This window comes from Phacochoerus africanus, chromosome 12 (assembly GCF_016906955.1).
Source record: "Phacochoerus africanus isolate WHEZ1 chromosome 12, ROS_Pafr_v1, whole genome shotgun sequence".
NCBI classification, from domain to species: Eukaryota; Metazoa; Chordata; class Mammalia; order Artiodactyla; family Suidae; genus Phacochoerus; species Phacochoerus africanus.
The window spans coordinates 44,220,301-44,247,203 of record NC_062555.1 but is presented as its reverse complement, the minus strand read 5'-3'; the positions used below and the strand labels follow the sequence as shown (position 1 = coordinate 44,247,203).

At 39.2% G+C, this 26,903-nt stretch overlaps 1 protein-coding gene across 1 annotated transcript in view; it reads left to right on the top strand.

The window, feature by feature from the left end:
- MFSD14B (major facilitator superfamily domain containing 14B) overlaps positions 1-26,903 on the top strand; it is a 55,084-nt gene that overhangs the window by 1,362 nt on the left and 26,819 nt on the right. Inside the window, exon 2 of the mRNA XM_047754943.1 lies at positions 7,827-7,922. Within this exon, the coding sequence (XP_047610899.1) occupies positions 7,827-7,922 (96 nt within the window). The remainder of the gene's footprint in view (positions 1-7,826; positions 7,923-26,903) is intronic.

The window sequence follows — 26,903 nt, the reverse complement described above, 5'->3', positions numbered from 1 at the left end:
CGGCTTTGCCAGTGGCCTGTCGAAGTTTCCAGGCCAGAAATTGAATCCACAGCAGTGACAATGCTAGATGCTTAACCCTGGGCCAGCAGGGAACTCCCAAGTGACTTCATATTTTTGGGGGAACAAAAAAACATTAGGGGTTCCTTATTTCAAAGATACGACTTCTGGAAAGTGGGGAGGTTTTTTTTTTGGTACGTGGAGGGAAATTCTATAGAACTGGTTTTTCTCGGTTTTTTGTTATTGTTGTTTTTTAATGGTCACACCAGGGGCACATGAAGTTCCTGGGCTAGGGATTGGATTCCAGCTGCAGCTGCCACCTATGCCACAGCTACAGCAATGCTGATTGTTAACCCACTGTGCAGACTGGGGATCAGAACCCTTGCCTCCGCAGGTACCCAAGCCTCTGCAGTGGGATTCTTAACCCACTGTGCCACAGCAGAAATTCCTCATTTTGATTATATAAAAAGTAGATTTGTCATCATCTTGCTCCCTAAACAAAACCAAACTGCCAGATCCTCCTCTCCACAGTGTTGATTAGTGTGATCTAACATGTAAATATGATCATTTCTACTGTCCTTAAATATTTTCATTGGTTCTCCTTGACTTATAGTATAAAAAGGAAACCTGGCAGGGTGAAGCATTATAGCATAATAATTAGGTGAGCATGATTGGAATCTCACTTCCCACCTTTTATTACCTACATAACTTTGGGCAAGTTACATAATCTCTCCAAATTAGTAAGAGCGTTTACCTCAGGATTTTTTGAAGGTAACTACAACCTGGCACCTAGTAAGTCCTCAATATATTAGCTGTTATTATTTCTCAATATTTTTGGCATGAATGATTGGTCAGAATGTATAGGTGATCCCTGTCTGATGAAAGCATGCAGTTACTAATCTATACAGGAATTGGACCCCAATCTAAAAATTAAAGTTGCCAATTTTATGTACATAGAGGAGAAATTTTTGATGGATGTTTACTCAACCTGAGACAGTTTATTCCCTGATTCCTTTCCAGATCCTAATTTGGGCACAGGTAGATGTTTATCCAATTTTTCCGTCTGTGAAGGTGATCTCTGCTATCTAGTCAGTAGTGATAAATTGCAATGAATACTCACAATGAGTTTTCTTCTTTTTTTTTCTTTTTTTTAAGGATTGCATCCACAGCTTATGGAGGTTCCCAGGCTAGGGACTGAATCAGAGCTGCAGCTGCTGGCCTACACCACAGCCATAGTAATGCCAGATCCGAGCTGCATGTGCAACCTGCACTACAGCTCATGGCAATGCTGGATCCTTAACCCACTGAGCAAGGCCAGGGATCGAACCTACAACCTCATGGTTCCTAGTCGGATTTGTTTCCGCTGCGCCAAGATGGGAACTCCTTCTATTTTTAATTTATTGAGGAACTGCCATACTGTTTTCCATAGATGCTATTCCATTTTACATTCCTACCAATAGTGCAGAAGAGTTCCGATCTCTCCACATCCTGGCTTCCAAGAGGAGGGCACCTGATCTGCATGTTTATAATTCCAAAACCCCTGAGGAAAGTCTCTTTCCTCAGCTCATTTGAAAAAAGAAAAACCCAGCATAGAATTCTGATTGGCTTGACTTGGATCATGTGTCTACTCCTGGACCAATCCCAATAACTGGACTGAGACTCTCTGATTCGCCCATCTTGGATCAAGTGCCCTCCTCTTGGCACATGTTGGAAACACTCACTAGAACCACATGGTTTGAAAAAGCATCTACCCGCAGATACTGTTCTGGGCATTTTTAAAACAAATTTTTCTTTGAGGCTCTCTTTCTATCTGTTTCCTTATATTTATGTGTTTATAAAATGACAATGAGTTTACTTAATGAGAGCGCGGACAGATTTCAGCTGCTGGTGCTTTTTGAAATGGGAAATCAGTGAATGGCTTCTATCATGTATGTTCATGTCATATGCCAAATATGCCCAAATGATGCCACTTTCCTGTTTGCAGTTTCTTTCTACCATTGCTTCCAGGTGCTACAGTTTTCTGGCTCCCATGACTTGACTTTATTTTAAGGTGTAGGAGTTTCCTTATAGCTTGATTCTAGTTTTTCATGGTTTCAGTTCTTAGATGCTACTAATAATCACGGGAAAGACTGCCTACGTACAGGGAATCAGCTGAGAACATTTTTCTGCCTTGTTTGGTGAAGAGATGTATTGACCTCCATAGTAAAAGGGAATCAAGTATTTATTTGAAGAGGTCATTGTGTTCTAGAAAAGGAAGATATGTGTAGGAAATAAGTTATGTTATGGTCTTCTCTTTCCATTGTCTCTCCTTGTGTGTGTACATACACCTTGAAATGTTGTGTCACAGTTATTTGCGTTATCGTTGAATGTGTATTTCCCATAACCAGGTAAAGTCATTTTGGAGTCATTTACTTTTAAGAATCTGACAAGAATTAAGGCTTTTCTGCAAAGAAAACACAACTAAGTTTATTTTAGCATACTATGTATTTCAGAATGTTCAGGGACTCCAAAAGTCCAGTACTTAGATACCAGTTAAGATTCCTGATGTATGGCCTCTTAGGATCTATGCCATTCTGGCAACATTTGATGTCTCAGACTGTTTCAGGAGGGGCCCCTGTAAAGGCTAATTTTGATATAAATAAATGTAACATACAGGCAAAATGGAAATAATACTGAAGAACAGCTTCTGTTGCTAAAAAAAAAAAAAATCTAAAATGACTAGGTATGTTTTGTTTGTAAAAAAAGCGAAAGAGGACCTAGGAACATTTTAGGGAAAATTTTTTTTATTAGCATTCAATTCTGTTAGGAATTAGTATGATCATTTCAGTAATACTGGGACACTGACAAAGGCAAACTGTTAAATTATAGCTGGAGAACAGGAAAAATAAACATTTGTAAGCATCTGATCTGTTGCAGTTTATAAAAGTGAATGCATCATACTTTCATAGCAGAAACTTTATATTTCATATTTAGCATTATGCAGATCTCTAGTCAACTTTCTATCATTAAACTTAGCCTTTATCCCAACGCTCAGATTTGTTGTTGCTGCTGTTGTGTTGTTCTTAGGCCTAGTATAGGCAGGATTTTGTAGATCTTGCATGTTAGGATATCTGAGCATCCTTTCCCACTCTTTTTCTTTTTTTGCTTTTTAGGGCTGCAGCTGCAGCATGTGGAAGTTCACAGGCTAGGGGTCGAATGGGACTGCACCTGCCGGCCTACGCCACAGCAACTCAGGATCTGCGCCGCATGTGCAACCTACGCCACAGCTCATGGCAACACAGGATCCTTAACCCACTGAATGAGGCTAGGAATCGAACTTGGGTCCTCATAAATACTAATTGGGTTCATTACTGCTGAGCCACATTACTGCTGCCCATTAAAAAAATTTTTTTTTTGTCCTTGAGTTGTAGGACTTCTAAAATATATTTTGGATATTATCTCTTACTAGATATGTGGCTTGAAAATGTTTTCTCCTGTCAGTTGCATTTTTACTTTATTGATAATGTTTTTTGATGCACCAAAGTTTTTCATTTTGATCAAGTCCAATTCATCTATTGTTTTCTTTTGTTACTTTTTCTTTTGGTGTTAATATCCAAGAAATCATTTTCAAGTCCAGTGTCTTGAAGCTTTCCTCTTGTATTATCTTCTAAGAGTTTTATAGTTGTAGCTCATATACAGGGCTTTCATCCATTTTGAGTTAATTTTTGCACACGATGTAAGGTAAAAAGGTCTACTTCATTCTTTTGCATGTGAATATTCAACTTTCCCAACACCATTTGTTTAAGAGACTTTCCTTTCTTTATTGAATGGTCTTAGCACCCTCATTGCAAACCTTTGACCATTATGTAACTGTTTATTTCTGGATTACATGGTACTCTGCATGTCTGTCTTTATGCCCATGCCACACTGTTTTGATTAGCTTTGTAATATGTTTTGAAATCAGGAAGTGTGAGAACTGTAGTTTTGTTCTTTTTCAAGATTGTTTTGGCTATTCATGGTTCACTGAGATCTATATGATCACAGCATCCTCAAAAAAATAATTTTACTCCTGCCTTTCCAGTTTGGATGCCTTTTATTTATTTTTCTTCCCTGATTACTCTGGGTAGAACTTCCACTATTGTCCTGGAATAGAAAACTGAAAGTAAGCATCCTTTTCTTCTTCCTGATCTTAGGGGAAAAGCTTTTTAGCCTACTATTCAACCCCTAGCCTGGGAACTTCCATATGCCATGAGTGTGTAGCTAAAATGACAAAAAAAAAAAATTTATGATTTTATTATTAGTTAGGCTTTTTTTTTTTTTTTTTTGGTCTTTTGTCTTTTTAGAGCTGCACCCTCAGCTTATGGAGGTTTCCAGGCTAGGGGTCTGATCGGAGCTACTGCTCTTGGCCTATACCAGAGGCATAGCAATGCCAGATCCGAGCCATGTCTGTGACCTACACCACAGCTCTTAGCAGCGCCAGATCCTCAACTGAGCAAGGCCAGGGATCAGACCTGCAACCTCATGGTTCCTAGTCTGATTTGTTTCTGCTGTCCCATGACGGGAACTCCTAGACTTGTATTATGGTCTTTCCATATACACATGAGAAGAATGTGTCTTTGCTGTAGTTGGGTGGAGTGCTCAATAAATATCTGTTTGAACGTAGTTAGTGTAGTGTTAATTGAAATCTTGCGTGTTTCCTTGTTGATCTTTTGTTAATTGTTCTGTTATTGGAAGTGGGTATTGAAGTCTCCAACTATTATTGTTGAATTGTCTATTTGTGCCTTTTATTTTTAAAGGGCTATGGGTGCCAGTGGGAGAGGGAAAATGATTTAATATTGCTTAACATAAATATCTTTGGTATTGATTGTACAGAGGTCTTATAAATATGAAAGATTATACTCTTCAATGAAAATATGCAAAAGATGAACAAACAATTCATAGAAAAAGAAATATAAATGTCTAATATTGAGGAATATTAGAGTTGAAGAAGCTCAGCTTCTCTAATAATTAGGGAGATGGAAAACAAAATGAAATAAGGTATTCATCACCCTACTTCAACTGTTGAAACAGTCTTTTCTCACCTGCATCTTCTGTAAACCTCATTAAGTATTTTTTTTTTTATTACTCAGTGAATTTATTACATTTATAGTTGTACAATGATCATCACAATCCAATTTTATAGGATTTCCATCCCATAACCCCAGTGCATCCCCCACCCCCGCGAACTCTCTCCTTTGGGAACCTTAAGTTTTTCAAAGTCTGAGAGTCAGTATCTGTTCTGCAAAGAAATTCATTCTGTTCTTTTTTCAGAGTAAACTTCATTAAGTATTATCAACTGAATTGAATCTTAGCTTTTGCTTGTTATGTTTTATTTTGGCGAGAGAACTTTATAGGGGAGTTCAGCAGAAAATGAACCCAATTAGTATCCATGAGGATGCGGATTCAATCCCTGGCCCCACTCAGTGGGTTAAGGATCCAGCATTGCTGCAGCTGTGGTATAGGCCAACAGCTGCAGCTCCAGTTTGATCCCTAAGCCTAGGACCCTCCATATGCTGCATCTGCGGCCCTAAAAAAAAAAAAAAAGAAAAAAAAAGAAAAAATTTAACGAATGAGGGAATGAATAACTTATAATCCTCACACTTTGTAACCTCACTGTAATAGTAAATCTGGGCAATAACCGTTAATGACCATTAAGGCCTTTGGGTAAAAGCTAATGAGGTACTTCATGAGGGAATAGTCAGACTAACACCTGAAACCTGATCATTCATAGCATCACTAAAGAGTCAAAGATTATTTGCTGCATGATGTGATAACAAATAACACCACTTAAAGCACTCTTTTTTTTTTTTTTTTTTTAGGGCCACACCTGTGGCATATGGCGATTCCTAGGCTAGGGGTCGAATCAGAGCTACAGCTGTTGGCCTGCACCACAGCCACAGCAATGCTGGATCTGAGTTATGTCTAAGACCTACACCACAGCTTGTGGCAGTGCCAGATCCCCAACCCACTGAGTGGGGTCAGGGATCAAACCTGCATCTTCATGGATTCTGGTTGGGTTCATTTCTGCTGAATCACAATGGGAACTCCTCTTTCTGGTCTTTTTTTTGGTCTTTTTGCCATTTCTTGGGCCGCTCTCATGGCATATGGAGGTTCCCAGGCTAGGGGTCCAATCGGAGCTGTAGCTGCCGGCCTACACCACAGCCACAGCAATTTGGGATCCAAGCTGCGTCCCTGACCTACACCACAGCTCACGGCAACTCTGGATCGTTAACCCACTGAGCAAGGGCAGGGATCGAACCCACAACCTCATGGTTCCTAGTCGGATTCGTTAACCCCTGGGCCACGACAGGAACTCCTCTTTCTGGGTTTTTAATGGGAATTTGTTCTTTGCCTTTTCTGAAAAAATTTGAAACTACAAAAAATTAAAAGACTAGTAAAATGAAGTCATTCCTTTCATCTAAATTCAGCAATTAACAAAATTTAATTTTGTGACATTTGCTTTAGAAAATATATAGCTACCATTTTTTCCTCAAATCATTTGACAGTAAGTTGCAATGACATGAATGCCATATTATTATCTAATATATAGTACATACTGCAGTTATTTTTCCCCTTGTCCCCTTTTTATCCGGGGTCCAGTCCAGATCTTCTATTTGGTTGTCATAACTCTTGTCTCCTTTAATCTGTACGGGTCTCCTACCTTTTGTCTTTTATGACATTGATGTTTTTAAGGAGACCAGGTTATTTGTCTTGTAGAATGTCCCATAATCTGAATTTGCCTCATAATTTCCTGATTAGATTCTGATTAAACCGTAGGGATGTGTTTTTGCCTTGTGAAGAATTCAAAATATAAGCATAGGAGCAATGGGGATTTCACAGTCTCTTATAAATATCCCTTCCATTTATTACAAAATGCTAGTAAAGTACTCGATCTTGTAATAACTATTGTCACAGAGTCAACTAAACAAACTTTGAGGTTTTATCTCCAGAAGTCACAAACTGCAGAAAACTAGCGGAATAGGCACAGTCTTAGAACAGTAACAGAAAGCTGAATTTTGACTCCTGTGGGATGAGTTTTCAGATTTGACTGAGTCCTTATTGTTCTTCCCTCACCCCCTTCTCATTTTAAATCATATGCTATCGCTGAAACTTTTGAGCATATGATCTCATGCCTACTCTCATGTAGCTAGGGAAACTGCAGGCTTAGAGAGGCCAGCCTGCTAGGGAGCACATAATTAGCACGTTCAGACAGAATATTCATGTTCTGGAACCCTGTTCTCTTAAAGACCCAGTTGATTTTCTACCAAAGTTCCAGTGATTTGCATTGATGGGACAAGTAGAAAGTATAGAATCTTGGCACCTTCTGTGGTGAGAGAAGATGAAGAGATCAGGGATACCACAGAATGAAGTTTTTTCTTCAATAGTATAAGTGGTCCTAGGTTGATTTTATTTTATTTATTTATTTATTGTCTTTTTTTTGTCTTTTGTACGGCCGTTCCTGCGGCATATGGAGATTCCCAGGCTAGGGGTCGAATTGGAGCTGTAGCTACTGGCCTGCGCTAGAGCCACAGCAGCACAGGATCCGAGCCGAGTCTGCAACCTACACCACAGCTCACGGCAACACTGGATCCTTAACACACTGAGCAAGGCCAGGGATCGAATCCGCAACCTCATGGTTCCTAGTCGGATTCGTTAACACTGCGCCATGACGGGAACTCCCCTAGGTTGATTTTATAGTTGTGTGTGTGTGTGTGTGTGTGTGTGTGTGTGTGTGTGTGTGTGTTAGATACCATTTTAGGATAATGGGTTTCTCATAGCTATTTTTCATAATAACTTTCTTCCTTTTTTAGCTGCAAGGCTTCGGCCGACCAAGTGTATACCATGCTGCTATTGTCATCTTCCTTGAATTCTTTGCATGGGGCTTATTGACAACTCCAACATTAACTGTAAGTATTGCTGAATTAGGTCCTAGTTTATGAGAGCAGAGACAGTCTTAAGCATATGTCTCCAGGGCTATATGTCTAGGTGTGTATTAAGTCTTGACATTGATTTAAGACTGTATACCACTGGGTTGTTTCCACTGTGTAGACTGTGAACCACCTGCAACAAAAATCTGGGCTGCTTATTAAATATTCCTGGGTAGCAGGACCACTCCCATTGAACCAAATCTTGGGAGTGCTGTGGAAAACTGTGATCTCTATGCTTAGGAAAATTGTGGAGTTCCTTCTGTGGCAAAGTGGGATTGGCAGTGTCTTGGGAGTGCTGGGATGCAGGTTCGATCCCCGGCCTGGTACGGTGGGTTAAGGATCCAGCGTTGCCGTAGCTGCAGCATAGGTTGAAATTGGAGCTCGGATCTGATCCATGGCCCAGTAATTCTAAATGCCATGGGGTGGCTAAAAAAGAAAAAAGAAAGAAAATCATTAAGATGCCCTAAGGGAAATTATCACAAAGCTTTGTTGAAGTTTGTAGCTTGCTTTGTGTGGGTTTACTGGCCTTTGACTTAAGAACATTGTAATAGGAGATTGCTAAGTTCCTTGTTGCAGTGACTATGATGACTGTAAGAGTGTCCCAGTTTCCTTTTTTGGTAGCCGATCTACAGCCATTTCTTCACAGAGGAATGTTGAATTTCTTAGCAAGAACTGGATGTTTGATGTATGGTTAGAGGGAAGGGCAATGTTGAAGGAAAGATTGGGGTGCATATTTTAGGTGCTTAGCAACTACTTAACAGTTTTTTTTTTTTTTTTTGTCTTCATGGCATATGGAGTTTCTCAGACTACGGGTTGAATTGGAGCTGTAGCCACTGGCCTGTGCCACAGCCACAGCAACGCCAGACCCAAGCTGTGTCTGCTACCTACCCTACAGCTCACAGCAACATCAGATCCTTAACCCACTGAGCGAGGCCAGGGACCAGACCAGCATCCTCATGGATGCTAGTTGGGTTTGTTACTGCTGAGCCATGACGGGAACTCCAACACTTAGTTTTAATAAAGTTTTTTTTAAATTGGCCTTACATTTTAGTTGTCTTAAATTGTTCTTTAAAAATCATTGTTGTTAACTCTTTCCCTTACCAGAGAGTCCCTTTGGATACAGATGAACTTTGTTCCCAAATTAGGTTTAGAAAATAGAGAATTTTAGAGGGTGGCTCTTAGCCTTACATATGATTTTGCTGTACACTTTTTAAAATTTTTAATTGGTTAATTTAATATGTCCCAGGGACCAGTGCACCTTCTTCCTTCTTACTGCCCAAAGTAGTTAATTTTTCTAGGGTTTCTGTGTTCTTCTTAGATCCTGGAATGTAGTCTTAGAAGCTAGGTAAAATGCTGCTCTTCTGTCTCTTTGCAGTTTCTGAGAAGTTTTGCCACTTGTAAAGATTTGGTTAAAATGAATGTTTACGTGAGCAGTACAGGGTTGTTAGCATTAGTCTAGAGTGTCATAGAAGAAGTGTTTCTTAGTAGATGTGCTCATTCCCTTTTTCTAAGCTCTTGGTGTTGCTAAATTAAGCTATATGCCCTTTACTTTCCCATCTCTCCCAAACTTTACCCCACAGTTTGCTGTTTCTTTTTGATGTGGGGGAGACTGATTCACTCCTTTTGAAAAGAAAGATTTTTCTCTAGCATATACCCTCTCTGCCTTTTCTGGTTGGACAGAGAAATGATAATATTGTTAGATAAGGAAGGGACAAAAATAGGGCTTGTTTTATTACAGTTGGAGTTTGTTATTTTCTTTATGCTGGGGTTATCTAGTTCTTAGAATCGTGATTCTCTTACCACCTTGATGTAACTATAAGGATGATAGTTCGTGTGCATTCTCTCTCTCTCTTTTTTTTTTTTTTTAACCCACTCTTGCTGTCGCTAGTGGACAGCGCTCTATCCCATTTCCATGAAGGCAGGAAAAATAGTCTTGAGATAAGGATTTAGAGATATTGAACAGTATATACATCTTCATATTTTATCCAGTCTATCTCTGTGTCCTAGCGATAATTAGGATGCTCTGTTTGAAGTAATATAGAGCAATTTACTTCTTAGTCATTTTCTCTGTGAGATTTGTTGCCTGTCTCATGTGGCCATGTCCTAGATTACAACTCTAGCTTGTTAGTTAAGCACCATCAGAAGGGTCTCTACCTCTAATACACTGAAGCACAACTGCAAAGTTGGCCTCACATGGTGATCTTAACCTTTTGGTAGTAGTTCATATATAAAAATGACCTCTCTCGTCTTATATCCCTGCCTGATATTCTACTCCCTCATCAGAATGTGCATCCTCTTAGAGGGCCTGATCCCATTTTAATATAAGTAAAGTAATCTGATTAAGCTTTTTTAAAGGTCTTCAGCTATATTTAAATAGGACACTTTTTTCAATAAAGATATACTTCTTATTAATTCCTGTGAGTGAAGAATTTTATTATTTATTTCTTGCAATTTGCAGACTTTCTTTTGCAAGCCGACTTTCCTGGAATCCTGCTAGAGATTTCAAGGACTCTGTATTCCTTCCATACCACTGCATTTTCTCTCTGTATGGCTCTTTAAACACTTTCCTGCCACATTCAGTTTTCCTTTCCCTTCTTACTAACTCTCAAAATATGTGTTCATTCAACAAACATATAGTCTATCTCATCAGCCCCTTATTTGCTCCACAGTCCAGCTCTTCTGCTTCCATTGCTTTATCAGTGTTCTCCTCTTGGGAGCTGAGGTAGATGGAATGGATAGGGCTGTTTGTGAGGCATTTTTAGCATAATACACAGGCACTTTGAGGCATGATTTGCTCTGCACATGAAAAGAAAGTAAAGTTCTAACTATAGTCACAGGGAGACTATCTTGCCTTCTGGATTCACAAGATGTTCCAGGCTCATCTTATGGTTTTGACAGTTTCATGTTGGTGTTTTGACCAAGTTTTCAGAAAGTAACATTCCATGAACATATCTGTATTATATAATGACAGTGTATTAAATCTTTGCTTTCTTCTGCACAGCTGACTGTTATGATATAATGAGCATTGGCTAATCAATTGCAGTGAACTTTGGCATTTATTTCTGTCCTATTATTGTGTGTTATATGTTGTAGTCTGTAGCATATTTTTATATCTATAAATTGTGAGTGCTTAAAAAAAATGCTGATTTCCATCTTAATATAATTAAAAGAATAATTGACCTGGAAATACAAGGTAACCATTGCTGGGTCTCTTTGTCTTAAAATTTGGTATATAAAATATTTGGTGTGCCTTGTGTTTTTTAAAGATTTTTCAGCACTTCTAATATATCTTTGTATTGCTTTCTGGAACCCATAATATCTTATGGGAAGTCAGCTAGTAATAGTATTGTTTTCTTTATGTTAGGGGGTCTGCAAAATATGGCCTACAGGGCTAATTTGGCCCACTGTCTGTTTTTAATGTGGTCTGAGTACTAAGAATGTTTTCTTAATTTTTTAATCGTTGGAAAATGCCAAAAGAAGGTATTCGGTGACACATAAAAATTATATGAGATTCAAATGTAAGTATCCACAAGTAAAATTTTGTTGGACCACAATGATGCTAATTGAATGTGGCAATTTTTGTTCTACAATTGCAGAGTTGAGTGGTTGCAACACATGCCATCTTCCCTAAAATATTTACTGTGTAACGTATGTTCCTTTACAGAATAATTTTTTTAGTTCCTGCTATAAGTGCTAACTAATTTCCTTTTTCTTGCTGCTTTGGAGATTTTCTCTCTGTGTTTCAAGAATTTGACTATGTTATATGTTAAGGTGTGGATTTTTTTGTGTTACTTTACTTGGGATTTGTTTAGCTTCTGGAGTCTGTAGATTATTATTTTTTTTAAATCAAATTTGGGGAGTTCCTGTCGTGGCTCAGCGGAAAACGAATCTGACTAGCATCCATGAGGAGGCAGGTCAGTGGGTTAAGGATCGGCATTGCCATGAGCTGTAATGTAGGTTGCAGACTCGGCTCGGATCTGGTGTTGCTGTGGTTGTGGTGCAGGCCAGCGGCTACAGTTCTGATTGGACCCCTAACCATATGCTGCAGTTACAGCCCTAAAAAACAGACCAAAAAAATTTGAAGGGAAGTTTGTGGCCATTTTTTCAAATCTCTTTCCTTTCCTTTCGAGACTCTCATTACACTTGATAGTGTTTCACATGTTTCAGAGGTGAAGTTCATTTTTTGTTCTAAAAATTGCTGTCAGACCTCTGGCTTTTGACATGGTAAGACTTCAGCAAATTCTGTTCTAATGAAGCTGAGCAGACCGGTCAAAACCATTTCAGTGCTCTGGGAATTCGACCAAAGGCACACAACAAACTGAGAAGCACTTTTTTTTTTTAAAGCTACTGAGCTTCACGCAAGGACAGTGAGTTTGAGTTCTGAGCTATATCTTTTGCTATAATTGTAACTGAGTGTACCAGTTTCTGAGTCCTGTGAATTCTTTTTAACAGATGACTTGAAATCCATTCTGTTTGTTGTTGGACATTTGGATTTCCTATGTTTACCTATTACAACTATTGCTTTTGTGATATTTCTTGTATATGTCTTTTGGTGAATGTGTATACATTTTTCTTGTATTTTTGTAAAGTATACCTAGGAGGAACAATGCAGGATTTTGTTCAATTTGGGCAATATACTGTCAAGAGTTCTCCAGAGTGGTTGAATTGGTTTACCCTCCAACCAGCCAGGCTCCACATCTTCACCCACAGTTGGTATTTCATTTTAATCATTCTGATGTGGAGAGTGTAGCCTTAATTTGTATCTTCCTAATAATGAAGTTAACTTCATTTATGTATATTTATTTGCCATGTAAATATCTTTGTGACGTGTTAGCTCAAGTGTTTAATCCATTTAAAATAATTGAATTGTATGTCCTTTTCTTGTTATTTGTAGGAGTTCTTTGTATGTACTAGATACAAGTTCTTTCTTTTACATGTATGTGTTTGTGATTGCATTGCCTATAAATTGAGAGGGACCAACATCTTTACCAGTATTGAGTCCTCTAAGATACATGGTATATTCTCATTACACAGCCTTTAAAACTTTCTCTGAATTAGGTTTTAACATTGTTGTTTTTTTAAATTTTTTTTTAATTTTTTTTTTTATTACTCAAATGAATTTGTCACATCTGTAGTTGTATAATGATCATAACAATCTGATTTCACAGGATTTCCATCCCACAGCCCAAGCACATCCCCCACCCCCCAAACTGTCTCCTCCGGAGACCATAAGTTTTTCAATGTCTGTGAGGCAGCATCTGTTCTGCAAAGAAGTTTAGTCTGTCCTTTTTTCAGATTCCACATGTCAGTGAAAGCATTTGATGTTGGTGTCTCATTGTATGGCTGACTTCACTTAGCATGATAGTTTCTAGGTCCATCCATGTTGCTAAAAATGCCAGTATTTTGTTCTTTTTAATGGCTGAGTAATATTCCATTGTGTATATGTACCACATCTTCTGGATCCACTCCTCTGTCGACGGACATTTAGGTCGTTTCCATGTTTTGGCTATTGTAAATAGTGCTGCAGTGAACATTGGAGTACATGTGTCTTTGCGAGTCGTGGTTTTCTCTGGATAGATGCCCAGGAGTGGGATTGCTGGATCAAATGGTAGTTCTATTTTTAGTTTTCTGAGGAATCTCCATACTGCTTTTCCACAGTGGTTGCACCAATTTACAATCCCACCAACAGTGTAAGAGGTCTTCTTTTTCTCCACACCCTCTCCAGCACTTACTGTTTGTAGACTTTTGGATGATGGCCATTCTGGCTGGTGTAAGGTGGTACCTCAGAGTGGTTTTGATTTGCATCCCTCTAATAATGAGTGATGTTGAACATTCTTTCATGTGTTTCTCAGCCATCTGTATGTCTTCTTTGGAGAACTGTCTGTTCAGATCTTCTGCCCATTTTCTGATAGGCTTGCTTGTTTTTTTGGTATGGAGTTGCAGAAGGTATTTATAAATTTTGGAGATTAATCCCTTGTCAGTGGATTTACTTGCAAAGATTTTCTCCCATTCTGTGTGTTGTCTTTTTGTGTTGTTTAGGGTTTCCTTTGCTGTGCAGAAACTTTGAAGTTTGATTAGGTCCCATTTGTTTATTTTTGTTTTTACTGTCATTACTCTAAGAGGTGGATCTGAGAAGATGTTGCTGCCATTTATGTCGGCGAGTGTCTGGCCTATGTTTTCCTCTAAGAGTTTTAGAGTGTCTGGTCTTATATCTAGGTCTTGAATCCATTTGGAGTTTATTTTTGTGTATGGTGTTAGGGAGTGTTCTAATTTCATTCTTTTGCATGTGGCTGTCCAGTTTTCCCAGCACCACTTATTGAACAAGCTGTCCTTTCTCCATTGTATATTCTTGCCTCCTTTGTCATAGATGAGTTGGCTGTAGGTGTGTGGGTTTAATTCTGGGCTTTCTATCCTGTTCCACTGATCTGTATTTCTGTCTTTGTGCCAGTACCATGCGGTTTTGATGACTGTAGCTTTGTAGTATAGTCTGAAGTCCGGGAGCCTGATTCCTCCAGCTCCATTTTTCTTTTTCAGGATGTCTTTGGCTATTGTGCTTCCAAACAAACTTTAAAATATTTTGTTCGAGTTCTGTGAAAAATGTCCTTGGTAATTTGATAGGGATTGCATTGGATCTGTAGGTTGCTTTAGGTAGTATAGTCATTTGGAAAATATTAACTCTTCCCATCCACGAGCATGGTATGTCTTTCCATCTATTTGTGTCATCTTTGATTTCTTTCATCAGTGTCTTATAGTTTTCAGAGTACAGGTCTTTTGTCTCTTTAGGTAGGTTTACTCCTAGGTATTTTATTCTTTTGGATGCGATGGTAAACGGGATTGCTTCCCTAATTTCTTTTTCTGCTCTTTCATTATTAGTATATAGAAATGCCGTCGATTTCTGTGTATTGATTTTGTATCCTTTGACTTTGCCAAATTCATGGATGAGCTCTAACAGTTTTCTGGTAGAGTCTTTAGGACTCTCTAGGTATAGTATCATGTCATCTGCAAATAGCAATAGTTTTACTTCTTCCTTTCCAATTTGGATTCCTTTTATTTCTTTTACTTCTCTGATTGCCGTGGCTAGGACTTCCAGAACTATGTTGAAGAGTAGTGGCGAGAGCAGACATCCTTGTCTTGTTCCTGATCTCAGTGGGAATTCTTTCAGCTTTTCACCATTGAGAATGATGTTCGCTGTGGGTTTGTCGTATATGGCCTTCATCATGTTGAGGTAGGTTCCCGTTATGCCCACTTTCTGAAGGGTTTTTATCAGAAATGGGTGTTGGATTTTGTCAAAGGCTTTTTCTGTGTCTATTGAGAGGATCATATGGTTTTTATTCTTCAGTTTGTTAATGTGGTGTATCACACAGATTGGTTTGCAGATATTGAAGAACCCTTGCATCCCTGGGATAAACCCCACTTGATCATGATGTACAACCCTTTTAATGTATTGTTGGATTTGGTTTGCTAGTATTTTGTTGAGGATTTTTGCATCAATGTTCATCAGTGAAATTGGCCTGTGGTTTTCTTTTTTTGTGGAGTCTTTGTCTGGTTTTGGTACCAGGGTGATGGTGGCCTCATAGAATGAGTTTGGGAGTATCCCTTCCTCTGCAATTTTTTAAAATAGTTTTAGAAGGAGAGGTGTTAGCTCTTCTCTAAATGTTTGATAGAATTCGCCTGTGAAGCCATCTGGTCCTGGACTTTTGTTTGTTGGAAGTTTTTAAATCACCGTTTCAATTTCAGTTCTTGTGATGTGTCCATTCATGTTTTCTATTTCATCTTGGTTTAGTCTTGGAAGAGTGTACTTTTCTAAGAATTTGTCCATTCTAGGTTTTCCATTTTATTGGCATATAGTTGCACATAGTAGTCTCTTATGATCCTTTGTATTTCTGTGGTGTCCGTTGTTACTTCTCCTTTTTCATTTCTAATTTTATTGATTTGAGTCCTCTCTCTTTTTTGCTTGATAAGTCTGGCTAGGGGTTTATCAATTTTGTGGATCTTTTCAAAGAACCAGCTTTTCATTTCATTGATCTTTTCTATGGTTTTCTTTGTTTCTATTTCATTGATTTCTGCTCTGATGTTTATGATTTCTTTCCTTCTGCTAACTTTAGGTCTTGTCTGTTCTCTCTCGAGCTGCTTTAGATGTAAACTTAGCTCGTTTATTTGAGCTTTCTCTTGTTTCCTGAGGTGGGCTTGTATTGCTATAAACTTTACTCTTAGAACGGCTTTTGCTGCATCCCATAGGTTTTGGAGTGTTGATCTTCGTTGTCATTTGCTTCTAGGTATTTTTTAATTTCCTCTTTGATTTCTTCCGTGATCCATTGGTTGTTTAGTAGCATGTTGTTGTCTCCACGTGTTTGTGTTTTTTTGCAGTTTTTTTCTTGTGGTTATTTCCAGTCGTATAGCATTGTGGTTGGAAAAGACACTTGATATGATTTCAATTTTCTTAAAGTTACCGAGGTTGGATTTGTAGTCCAGGATATGATCAGTCTTAGAGAATGTTCCATGTGCACTTGAGAAGAATTTGTATTCCGTTGTTTTTGGATGAAATGTCCATTAAGTCCATCTGGTTTAATGCTTCATTCAGGGCCTGTGTTTCCTTATTGATTTTCTGTCTGGTTGATCTGTCCATTGCTGTAAGTGGGGTGTTAAAGTCCCCCACTATGATTGTGTTATTGTTGATTTCTCCTTTTAAGGTTGTTAGCAGTTGCCGTATATATTGTGGTGAACCTGTGTTGGGTGCGTAGATATTTAAAATTGTTATATCATCTTCTTGGATTGATCCTTTGATCATTATGTAATGTCCTTCTTTGTCCCTTAAAATATTCTTCATTTTAAAGTCTATTTTGTCTGATATGAGTATTGCTACTCCAGCTTTCTTTTGATCCCTGTTTGCATGAAATATTTTCTTCCATCCTCTCACTTTCAATTTGTGTGTGTCCCTAGAAGTGAAGTGGGTCTCTTGAAGACAGCATATATTTTGGTCTTGTTTTTGTATCCATTCAGCCAGTCTATGTCTTTTGGTTGGGGCGTTTGGTCCATTCACATTTAAGGTAATTATTGATATGTATGTTCTTATTGCCATTTTATTAATAACTTTGTATTTGTTTTTGCTGCTCTTTTTCCTTTCCTTCTTCTCTTGTTCTTTTCTGCCTATAGAAGTTCCTTTAGTATTTGTTGTAAGGCTGGTTTAGTGTTGCTGAATTCTCTCAACTTTTGCTTATCTGTGAAGGTTTTCATTTCTCCTTCAAATCTGAACGAGAGCCTTGCTGGGTAGAGTAGCTGGGTAGAGTAATCTTGGTTGGAGGTTTTTTCCTTTCATCACATTGAGTATATCATGCCACTCCCTTCTGGCCTGCAGAGTTTCTGCTGAAAAATCTGCCAATAGCCTTATCGGGGTTCCCTTGTATGTTATTTGTTTCTTGTCCCTAGCTGCTTTCAAGATTTTCTGTTTGTCTTTAATTTTGGTTAGTTTGATTAATATGTGTCTCGGGGTGTTCCTCCTTGGGTTTATTTTATATGGTACTCGTTGTGCTTCCTGGATTTGAGTGAGTGATTCCTTCCCCATGCTAGGGAAGTTTTCGGCTATTATCTCTCAGAATATTTTTCCTGTCCCCTTCTCTCTCTCTTCTCCTTCTGGCACCCCTATAATACGGATGTTGGTGCATTTAATGTTGTCCCAGAGTTCTCGGAGACTCTCTTCATTTGTTTTCAATCTTTCTTCTCTTTTCTGTTCCGCATTTGTATTTTCTTCTAATCTGTCCTCCACCTTGCTTATTCGTTCTTCTGCCTTCTGTATTCTGCTGTCGGCTGCTTGTAGTGAATTTTTTATTTCAGTTATTGTGTTTTGCATCTCTTCTTGTTTAAGTTTTCTATCTTGTATCTCTTTGGTCAGTGTTTCCTGTAAGTTATCCATCTTTGCCTCCAGTTTATTTCCAATGTCTTGCATCATCTTCAGCATCAACAGTCTAAAGTCTTTTTCCTGGAGGCTAAGAATCTCCTCATGGCTTAGCTGTTTTTCCTTTCTGAGGTTTTTCCTTTCTCCCTCATCTGAGTTCGAGTTCTCTGTCTTTTCATTTGTATAGGCTTTTGGTGTGGTGACCTTTTGTAGCCTCTCTTACTTCTGATATCTGTCCCCCTTGTGGCTGCAGTCGGTATGGGGGCTTGTTGTAGGCTTCCTGATGGGAGGGGCTGATGCCTGCCCCCTGGTGGGTGGAGCAGATTCTAATCCCTCTGGTGGGTGGGGCTTAGTCTCTGGATGGGATTAGAGGGAGCTGTGTGCCTGAGGGGTCTTTAGGTAGCCTGTTTACTGAGGGGTGGGGCTGTGATCCCACCTGGATTGTTGTTTGCCCTGGGGCTTCTCAGCAGCTGACTGATTGGTGGGTCCAGATTTTCCCAAAAATGGCCACCTCCAGAGAAAGGCATGGCTGCTGAATATTCCCGAGAGCTTTGCCTTCAATGTCCTTCCCTCACAACAAGCCACGTTCACCCCTGTTTTCCCAGGATGTCCTCCAAGAACTGCAGTCAGGTTTGACCTAGGTTCCTGTGGAGACCTTGCTCTGCCCTGGGACCCAGTGCACGTGAAAGTCCGTGTGTGCCTTTTAAGAATGGGGTCTTTGTTTCCCCCAGTCCTGTGGAGCTCCTGTGCACAAGCCCCACTGGCCTTCAATGCCAGAAAGGGGTCTCCGTTTCCCCCAGTCCTGTGGAGCTTCTGTGCACAAGCCCCACTGGCCTTCAATGCCAGATGCTCCGGGGGCTCTTTCTCCCAGTGCCAGAATCACCACATGTGAGAGTTTGATGTGTGGCTCAGAACTCTCCCTCCTGTAGGTGAGTCTCTGTGAACCAGTTAGTTTTCAATCTGTGGAGCTTCCCACCTGGGAGGTATGGGGTTGTTTATATCACGAAATCATCCCTCCTACCTCTTGATGTGTCCTCCTGTTTTTCTTCTGGAGTAGGGTATATTTTTTAAGGTTTCCAATCCATTTGGGTGAAGAGTGCTCAGTCTTTAGTTGTGAATTTTGTTGTTTTTAGGAGAGAAGTTGAGCTCCAGTCCTTCTATTCTGCCATCTCTTCCTCCTGAAGCTAACATTTTTCGGTGCATGTATTTTCCACTAGGTATTTGGGCTTTGATCCTATTGTAAAGGTTTATTTTCTGTTTGTTCATTTTTAGTACATAAAACAATTCATATTTGTGTCTTGACCATGAATCTAGTAATTTTGCTAAATTCATTTATTCATCTTTATAGTTTAGGTAGGTTTTATGTGTACATTCTAGTGCTCGTCTTCATCTTTCAGTATTATCTTCTGTAAAAAATTCTTGAAGACTTTGCTTACTTGTTTTGCTTTGATTGGTGCAGGACCTTGTGCAGTGTATTGTTTTGAATACATGCAGCATCCTCTTGACTCTTATGGAGAACACCTACACTTGTTTTAAAGCTTTCTTCTGGAGTTCCCGTCGTGGCGCAGTGGTTAACGAATCCGACTAGGAACCATGAGGTTGCGGGTTCGGTCCCTGCCCTTGCTCAGTGGGTTAACGATCCAGCATTGCCGTGAGCTGTGGTGTAGGTTGCAGACGCGGCTCGGATCCCAAGTTGCTGTGGCTCCCGAGTTGCTGTGGCTCTGGCGTAGGCCGGTGGCTACAGCTCCAATTCAACCCCTAGCCTGGGAACCTCCATATGCCGCGGGATCGGCCCAAGAAATAGCAACAACAACAACAACAAAAGACCAAAAAAAAAAGCTTTCTTCTGCTTCCTACCATGATTTGGTTATTTGGTAATGAAGTTGATTTTTTTTTAATTTTGTCTTTTTGCCATTTCTTGGGCCGCTCCCGTGGCATATGAAAGTTCCCAGGCTAGGGGCCGAATCAGAGGTGAAGCCCCTGGCCTACACCAGAGCCACAGCAACGCTGGATCCGAGCCGCGTCTGCAACCTACACCACAGCTCATGGCAACGCCGGATCGTTAACCCACTGAGCAATGGCAGGGATCGAACCCGCAACCTCATGGTTCCTAGTCGGATTTGTTCACCACTGCGCCAGGACCAGAACTCCCTTATCTTTACCTTTTTGTGTTTTTGTTTTTTGTTTTGGGCTGCCCTGAAGCATATGGAGTTCCTGGGCAAGGGATCAGTTCTGAGCCACAGTTGAGACCTACACTGCAGCTGTGGCAACCCACTGTGCTGGGCTAGTGCCTGTGTCCTAGTGCTCCAGAGATGCCACTGATTCTGTCACATCACAGTGAGAACTCCTTTTTGTGTTATTTTTTTGTGCCTTTTAGTGGTTTTCCTCAAATTCTTTTGTGGAATTTTTTATGTATTTATATTTACAAATGAAATGGTAGATCAGTGCTTGTGAAACCAAATGTCTTCTGAGGCTACACAAGTGAGAGGCAGGGTAAGAATTGGGTTGGTGTTGCCATTGGAATACATGCTGCTACTGCAGCAGCCACTATCTACTTAGCCATTTGGTAACATGGTAGTTCAGGCTCCATGTTTTGAAATCTTCTGACTTTCTATGAGATGCTAGAAAATAATATCGAGTTTGGTGGAATTTCCTGAAATTTACACATTGGCAACCAACTCACTTTGGAAAATATGTTATGAGACAACTTTGCCAATTTGCTGGTCATTGTCTAGACATCTCTGGTAGTTAGAGTGACTCTTTTTTTTTCCAGCCCAGGTGGAAATCCATCTTCTGTAATAATGAATTGCAAGGATTGTTTATAGAAGCTCTGAAAGTATTGGTGCTCTGGGATTTCCTCTATAGTACTGATTTATAGTAGGGCTTTTTGCCACTTTTGGCAGCCATAAGCCACCTGGGAGACTTATTAGTTTTGAATTCCAGCCCCATTCAATTCTGCAAGTATCCAATACCACTTAGAAGTCCCACTTCAGAGAACTGTGCTTATGGTTCTCATCCTGGGGACATATGTAAAGGTCAGCAGCTTTGAGAAAAGATACCTGTTAATAACCTTTTAATAATCTAGTCAGTTATGGATGTTCTTCCTCTTCCAATTCTGGGTCCGCACTCCCCCTCCCCCCCCCCCCCCCCCCCCGCCCTGCCCGGTGGATTCTGAAAAGATAACTTCAAACATCTTTTTTTACCTGCATATTTGACTATTTCTTTCTCAGCCTTTTCCCATCTGCTCTATATCATCCAGAATTGCTTCACTTTTCCAGGTAAATAGTGAATGCTGTACATTAGTTTCACTTTTTTTCTGTCATATTTATACACACATACAGATGTTTACTAGCTTCATTGTACTGGAAGTCAGTTCAGTTCTCCAAACTTTCTGAAGGTTTTTTTTAAGCAAATGCCATTGTATTTTTATGTTTACTATAGTCCTTCCCAAGAGTAAAGGCAATATCGTTCTTGAATTTTTTAGTATAGAAAGATATTTAAAATGAAAGCTTGTTCTTACCTGAGATATTTAATATACTTTTAATAACTAAAGTTTACTTTATTGTGCTATTATCTTTAGTAGCTAAGTTTTTATTGCTTTATTTTATTTTATTTTTTGTCTTTTTAGGGTCGCATCTGCGGCACATGGAGGTTCCCAGGCTAGGGGTCGAATCGGAGCTGCAGCCACTGGCCTACGCCAGAGCCACAGCAATGTGGGATCTGAGCCATGTCTGCGACCTACACCACAGCTCACAGCAACACCGGATCCTTAACCCACTGAGCGAGGCCAGGGATCGTACCTGCAACCTCATGGTTATTAGTCGGGTTCGTTAACCACCGAGCCACGACTGGAACTCCTGCTGTACTGTATTTTTTAAAATTTTGAATATATCATAAAAAGTCTGGAATATTGCTGTTTTCTTTACAGCTGCTTTATTTTATGAAGTGTTTAGTCCTTCCTCTGTGAAAAAAAATTATTGACTTTGTTTTACTTATTTCTTTAACAAAACTTTTATGTTTGTCTTTTTTTAATAAGAAAAAGTAGAAAAGTTTTTAAAAGCACAGATTGAAAATTTTTAGAGGATCTGCCTATGGCATGGCTCTGTTACCCAGAAACAGTCTGTCCTACTGCCAGTAATTCTTTTAGATCTATTTATTTTAATGTGCAGGTCAGTAAATCCATGTTCTCTCATACAGGGATATGGTTTTGCCAGATTTAAAGAGGTTATCTCTTATTCTTAGATTGTATCACCAGATAATGAATGCACATTTGAACCATTTTGACTGTAGAATTGTTTTAGGGGAGGTCAGAGGTCCGGAGTGTGAGGATGAAGCTGGGATCAGCAGAGGATCAGCATTGCTGTCCCTTTGACTGCATGAAGGCAGCCCCTGGAGTTATTGGTGTAGCGTTCACCAACACTCCTCCAACCCTGTTTCCCACTAGCAAAAACTGAGGAAACGCATGGACAGGAGGAGTTTGAAAATTTTCTGTAAGCTCTCAGCCTTGGTCTGACAAAGTATAATAGGGAAAAACAAGGGGGTGAAAGACAGTGGATAAATAACCGGCACATTCAGGATTGGAGAATTGTCTTGTAAAATATACTGACTCTTGGGTTTTGCTGTTTTACCATATTATTGTGATACATTTGACAAATAGTTTTAATATTTGTTTGTATTCCTTTTTCTTTAAAGAAAATTTCTATATCTCTATCCTATGAAATTTGTCATTAAGGGAAGATTTTTCTGAAAAGTTTTCCACTTGAGATACTTGGTGTCCTTATTTACATTTCTGTTTTTCTCAGTACAGCAGTTAAAGTTCAGATGCCAGTAGCTGAGATGACCAACTTTTTCTGAACCTTAAAATTCATGTTTTTAGGGACTAGATAAATCATTTCTGTGAGTACATTTTAATGTCATTTTAAAAAAAAACCTTCAGAGATAAACCATCTAAACTTAAGAGACAGTTGCCCTATCCTGCCCCCCATTTTTTATAATTCATAGGACTTCAAGTGTATAGAATTAGATTAATCATAACTCTTTGTTCATGTTACATAGATTGAAATATTCATTCTCCCTTGTTTTATGTTTTAGCCTCATTTTAAAAATTTATTTCTGTTACATATTTTTTAAGGAAGTGGCAAACAGCTGTAAACTCATGCATAACCCAACAATAGTTTATTTCTAGTTGTGTCCTCTTTGCTTGTTTCTTTTCTACCATGATTCTTTCTTTCTTTCTTTCTTTCTTTCTTTTTTGCTTTTTAGGGCTGAACCCGAGGCATTTGGAAGTTCCCAGGCTAGGGTTCGAGTCAGAGCTACAGCTGCCTGCCTACACCACAGCCACTCAATGCGAGATTCTCAACCCACTGAGCAAGGCCAGGGTTTGAACCTATATCCTCATGGATACTAGTGGGATTCGTTTCCACTGAGCCATGACGGGAACTCCCGCGATTCTGAATTTTTTATTTATCATTTACTTGATTATTTTTTAGTTTTAGCTCACATTATTTTATATAGTAACACACAGTTATAGGTTTTATTTATCACTTAATTTTGGTTATTTTTGAACTTATAAAAGTGGTATCACATGGATAATGCTCATGTTCTATTCTGGGGCTTCCTCTTTCTCTGTTGTGCACTTTTTTTTTCTTTTTCTTGTTCTTCATTTTTTCTTTCTTTTTCCTTTTTAGGGCTGCACTTGAAGTATATGGAAGTTCCTGGGCTAGGGATTGAATCAGAGCAGCAGCTCCCAACCTACACCACAGCCACAGCAACGTGGTATCTAAGCTGCATCTGCAACCTACACCACAGCTCACAGCAATGCCGTATCCTTAACCCACTGATCGAGGCCAGGGATTGAATCTGCATCCTCATGGATCTTAGGTTCTTAACCTGTTGACCCACAGTGGGAGCTCCCATTGTATGCTTTTAACACAAATTATTTTTCTGTCTTCTGGTGGTAAACATTTGCTTCAGTTTTTCCATTGTTTAAACAGTTTTGCTGTAAACATTCTTGTACATGTCTTGGTGTCCGTGCACCTCACTTTCTTCTGTGGTTAAACATTGCTGGATCATAGGTGTGCAAACGTTGATTTAGCCAGATTTTGCTAAACTGTTTTTCAAAGTGATTATACTAATACAGATTTCTACCAGCAATGTGTAAGAGAGTCTGTGGTTCCAAATCCTGTGGTTCAGATTCTATCTAAAACTTGGTATACTTTTTTGACTTTTAACTGATGTATTAAGTCTCTGTGAATTCAGTTACCTCATCATTCTGTTCTGTGTACCACAGTTCTAAGTTGTTGTTTTTCCTTTTTGCCCTCTTTAGCATTGACTAGTTAGCAAAATTTTCTCCTATTATATTGGAAGTATTCTCTGTTCCTGTCATTTTGTGGTTGCCATGGCATTACATGCAGATGTATCAAAGTCTAATATTAATCAATATCTTTACCCTCAACCAGGATAATAATATTAGTATAAGTGAGGTAAATAAATTTAACATTTTGTAGTCACTTCATTTATGCTAATGCTATTATTTTAATTCTGTATAATTGAAAATAAAACCTATAAGACTCATTTTTGTTCTGTAGCATCACTGTTCATTTATATCTACCATTTTCTTTGCTCTTTATTTTATATCTGGCTTAGTTTTCTTCTGGGAATATATTTTTTATATTTTATTTGCCAGAATCTATAAGTTAGTAAACTCACTACTGTAAGTTAATAAACTAGTTTTTACCAGCTCAAAAAAATGTATATATTTGTCTTTGTTCTCAAAGGACATTTTAACTGGGTATAGAATTTTAGGTTGGTGTTTTTTTTGTTTTTCTCATCATATTACTGATAGGACAGCATGCTCCTTGTCTTGCTCGGTTCAGTTGTTACTTTTACAAAAAAGTCCAGCTGTTGTTCTTTTGAAGGCAATCTGTATTTCTCTGGCTATTTTTAGGAACCAAATAAGGTTCTCTATAGATTTTTTTTTCTCTCTCTCTTTTTTTGACCACCCCTCAGCCTATAGAGTTCTCTGGCCAGGAATCAATGCTGGATCCTCTAACACACTCTCTGGGCTTAGGGTTGAACCTACATCATGGCACTGCAGAGATGCCATCAATCCTGTTGAGCCACAGTGGGAACTCATATAATTTTACTTTGTGTGTGTATATTTCTTCTTATACTGTTTAAAATTTGTTAGGCCGCTTTTATCTCACATTGATGTCTGTCATAGATTCAAGTTCATTCTCAGCCATTGGCTCCTGAAATACTGCTCTGCCTCATTGTCATTACTGGACAAGTTTAATTGTCAGATTTTCTTTTTGGATCCTCTGTGTGTCTCCTCTCTTATTTTCACTCCATGCTTTTGTTTATTTCTTCCTGTTGATTTCTGCCTATGGTCTACTTTATAAAAAGAATAAAAGCTACAGAGGAGAATACGTAAATTATCTAGAAATGGCTTAGGAATGAGTGAAAATGAGATTCATGAAAACAAATAGAGAATTGGTAAAGCATGGTGAGAGAGGAGTCAGTGCAATTTCTGACAGTTTTACCAAGCCCAGTACAGAGAGGAGTGTTGCTTGCCTGACTGAGGAGAGGACAAGGTTGACTTTGATTGACAAACTAGCTGAAAGCTGGTGACTGCAGCAGCAGACTCTTGCTTCCTTTTATTTGATACCTGGGCTTCAGAAACAACTCTGACCCTTGGGCTTCAGAAATATGCCTGCCCCATCTGATTGCTAGGGAAACTAAATTCAGAGGATGAAACTAAAGGCTGTATCTTCTCCTTTTCATTCCTTTTTTCTTTTTTCTTTTTATGTCTGCACATGTGGCATATGGAAGTTCCTGGGCCAGGGTCAAATTGAAGCTGCAGCTGCCGCCTGTGCCACAGCCACACTGGATCCGATATGCATCTGTGACCTACACAGCAGCTTGTGGCGATGCTGGATCCTAAATCCACTGAGCAAGGCCAGGAATCAAACCCACATCTTCATAGAAACTATGTCAGATTCTTAACTTGCTGGGAACTCCTGTATCCTCTCTCTCCACACCCCACACCCCCCCTTTATTTTTTTGCTTTTTAGGTCCAAACCCATGGCATATGAAAGTTCCTAGGCTAGGGGTCCAATTGGAGCTACAGCTGCTGGCCTACACCACAGCTCACAGCAGTGCTGGATCCCTGATCCACTGAGCAAGGCCAGGGATCGAACCCGCATCCTCATGGATACTAGTTGGGTTTGTTTCCACTTCAGCGGGAAGGGAGCTTCCTCCCCCCTTTTTTTTTTTCATTATTGGCTGCCCCAGGGCATATGGAGTTCCCAGGCCAGGGATCAGCTCTAAGCCACAGTTGCTACCTATGCCACAATTACAGCAACGCCAGATCCACTGTGTCAGGCTGGGGATTGAACCCACGTCCTGGCGCTGCAGAGGTCCTGCTGATCCCATTGTGCCACAGTGAGAACTCCTGCAGCTTCTCTTCTATGTTCTGTCTTTTTGTCTCTCTTTGCTGCATTATGACCTACTTTTGGGTTCACTAATTCTCTCTTAAGCTACGTTAATCTTGTTAAACATATCCATTGAGTTTCTAACTTAATTTTTTTCTGTTCTAAAATTTCTTTTGCTTTTAATCTGCTGCAAAACTTATTTTGTATATTTTTCAACAAAATAATAAGCATGCTAATTTTAAAGTCTATGTTGAGTAATTCCAAAATAGGTCTTTGATGGTCAGTTTATGTTTTATATTTTTGTTTGCTTGTTTGTTGGTGTTTTCTGGTTCACGATTTCTGATTTACTTTTGTATCTGATTACCTTTGATTATGTATTTATCATTATGCTTGAAAAAATACATGTATAGTTGATTTGGAGGCTAGATGATGGCCTTTTCAGAAATGATTGTTGATTTTTTTCTTCTTGATCTCTGAAGGTGCTACCAGTCTGGATCAGTACAATCCAAATTTAAGGCTTGAGGTTTTCTAGACTACCTAGGGCAGGAAGCTGAGCTGCAGGTCCATACCTGAGTTTGTGTAACTCTGTAGTGCATGATTATATTGTTGGTGGTTGAGGAGGTAGCCAATGTAACA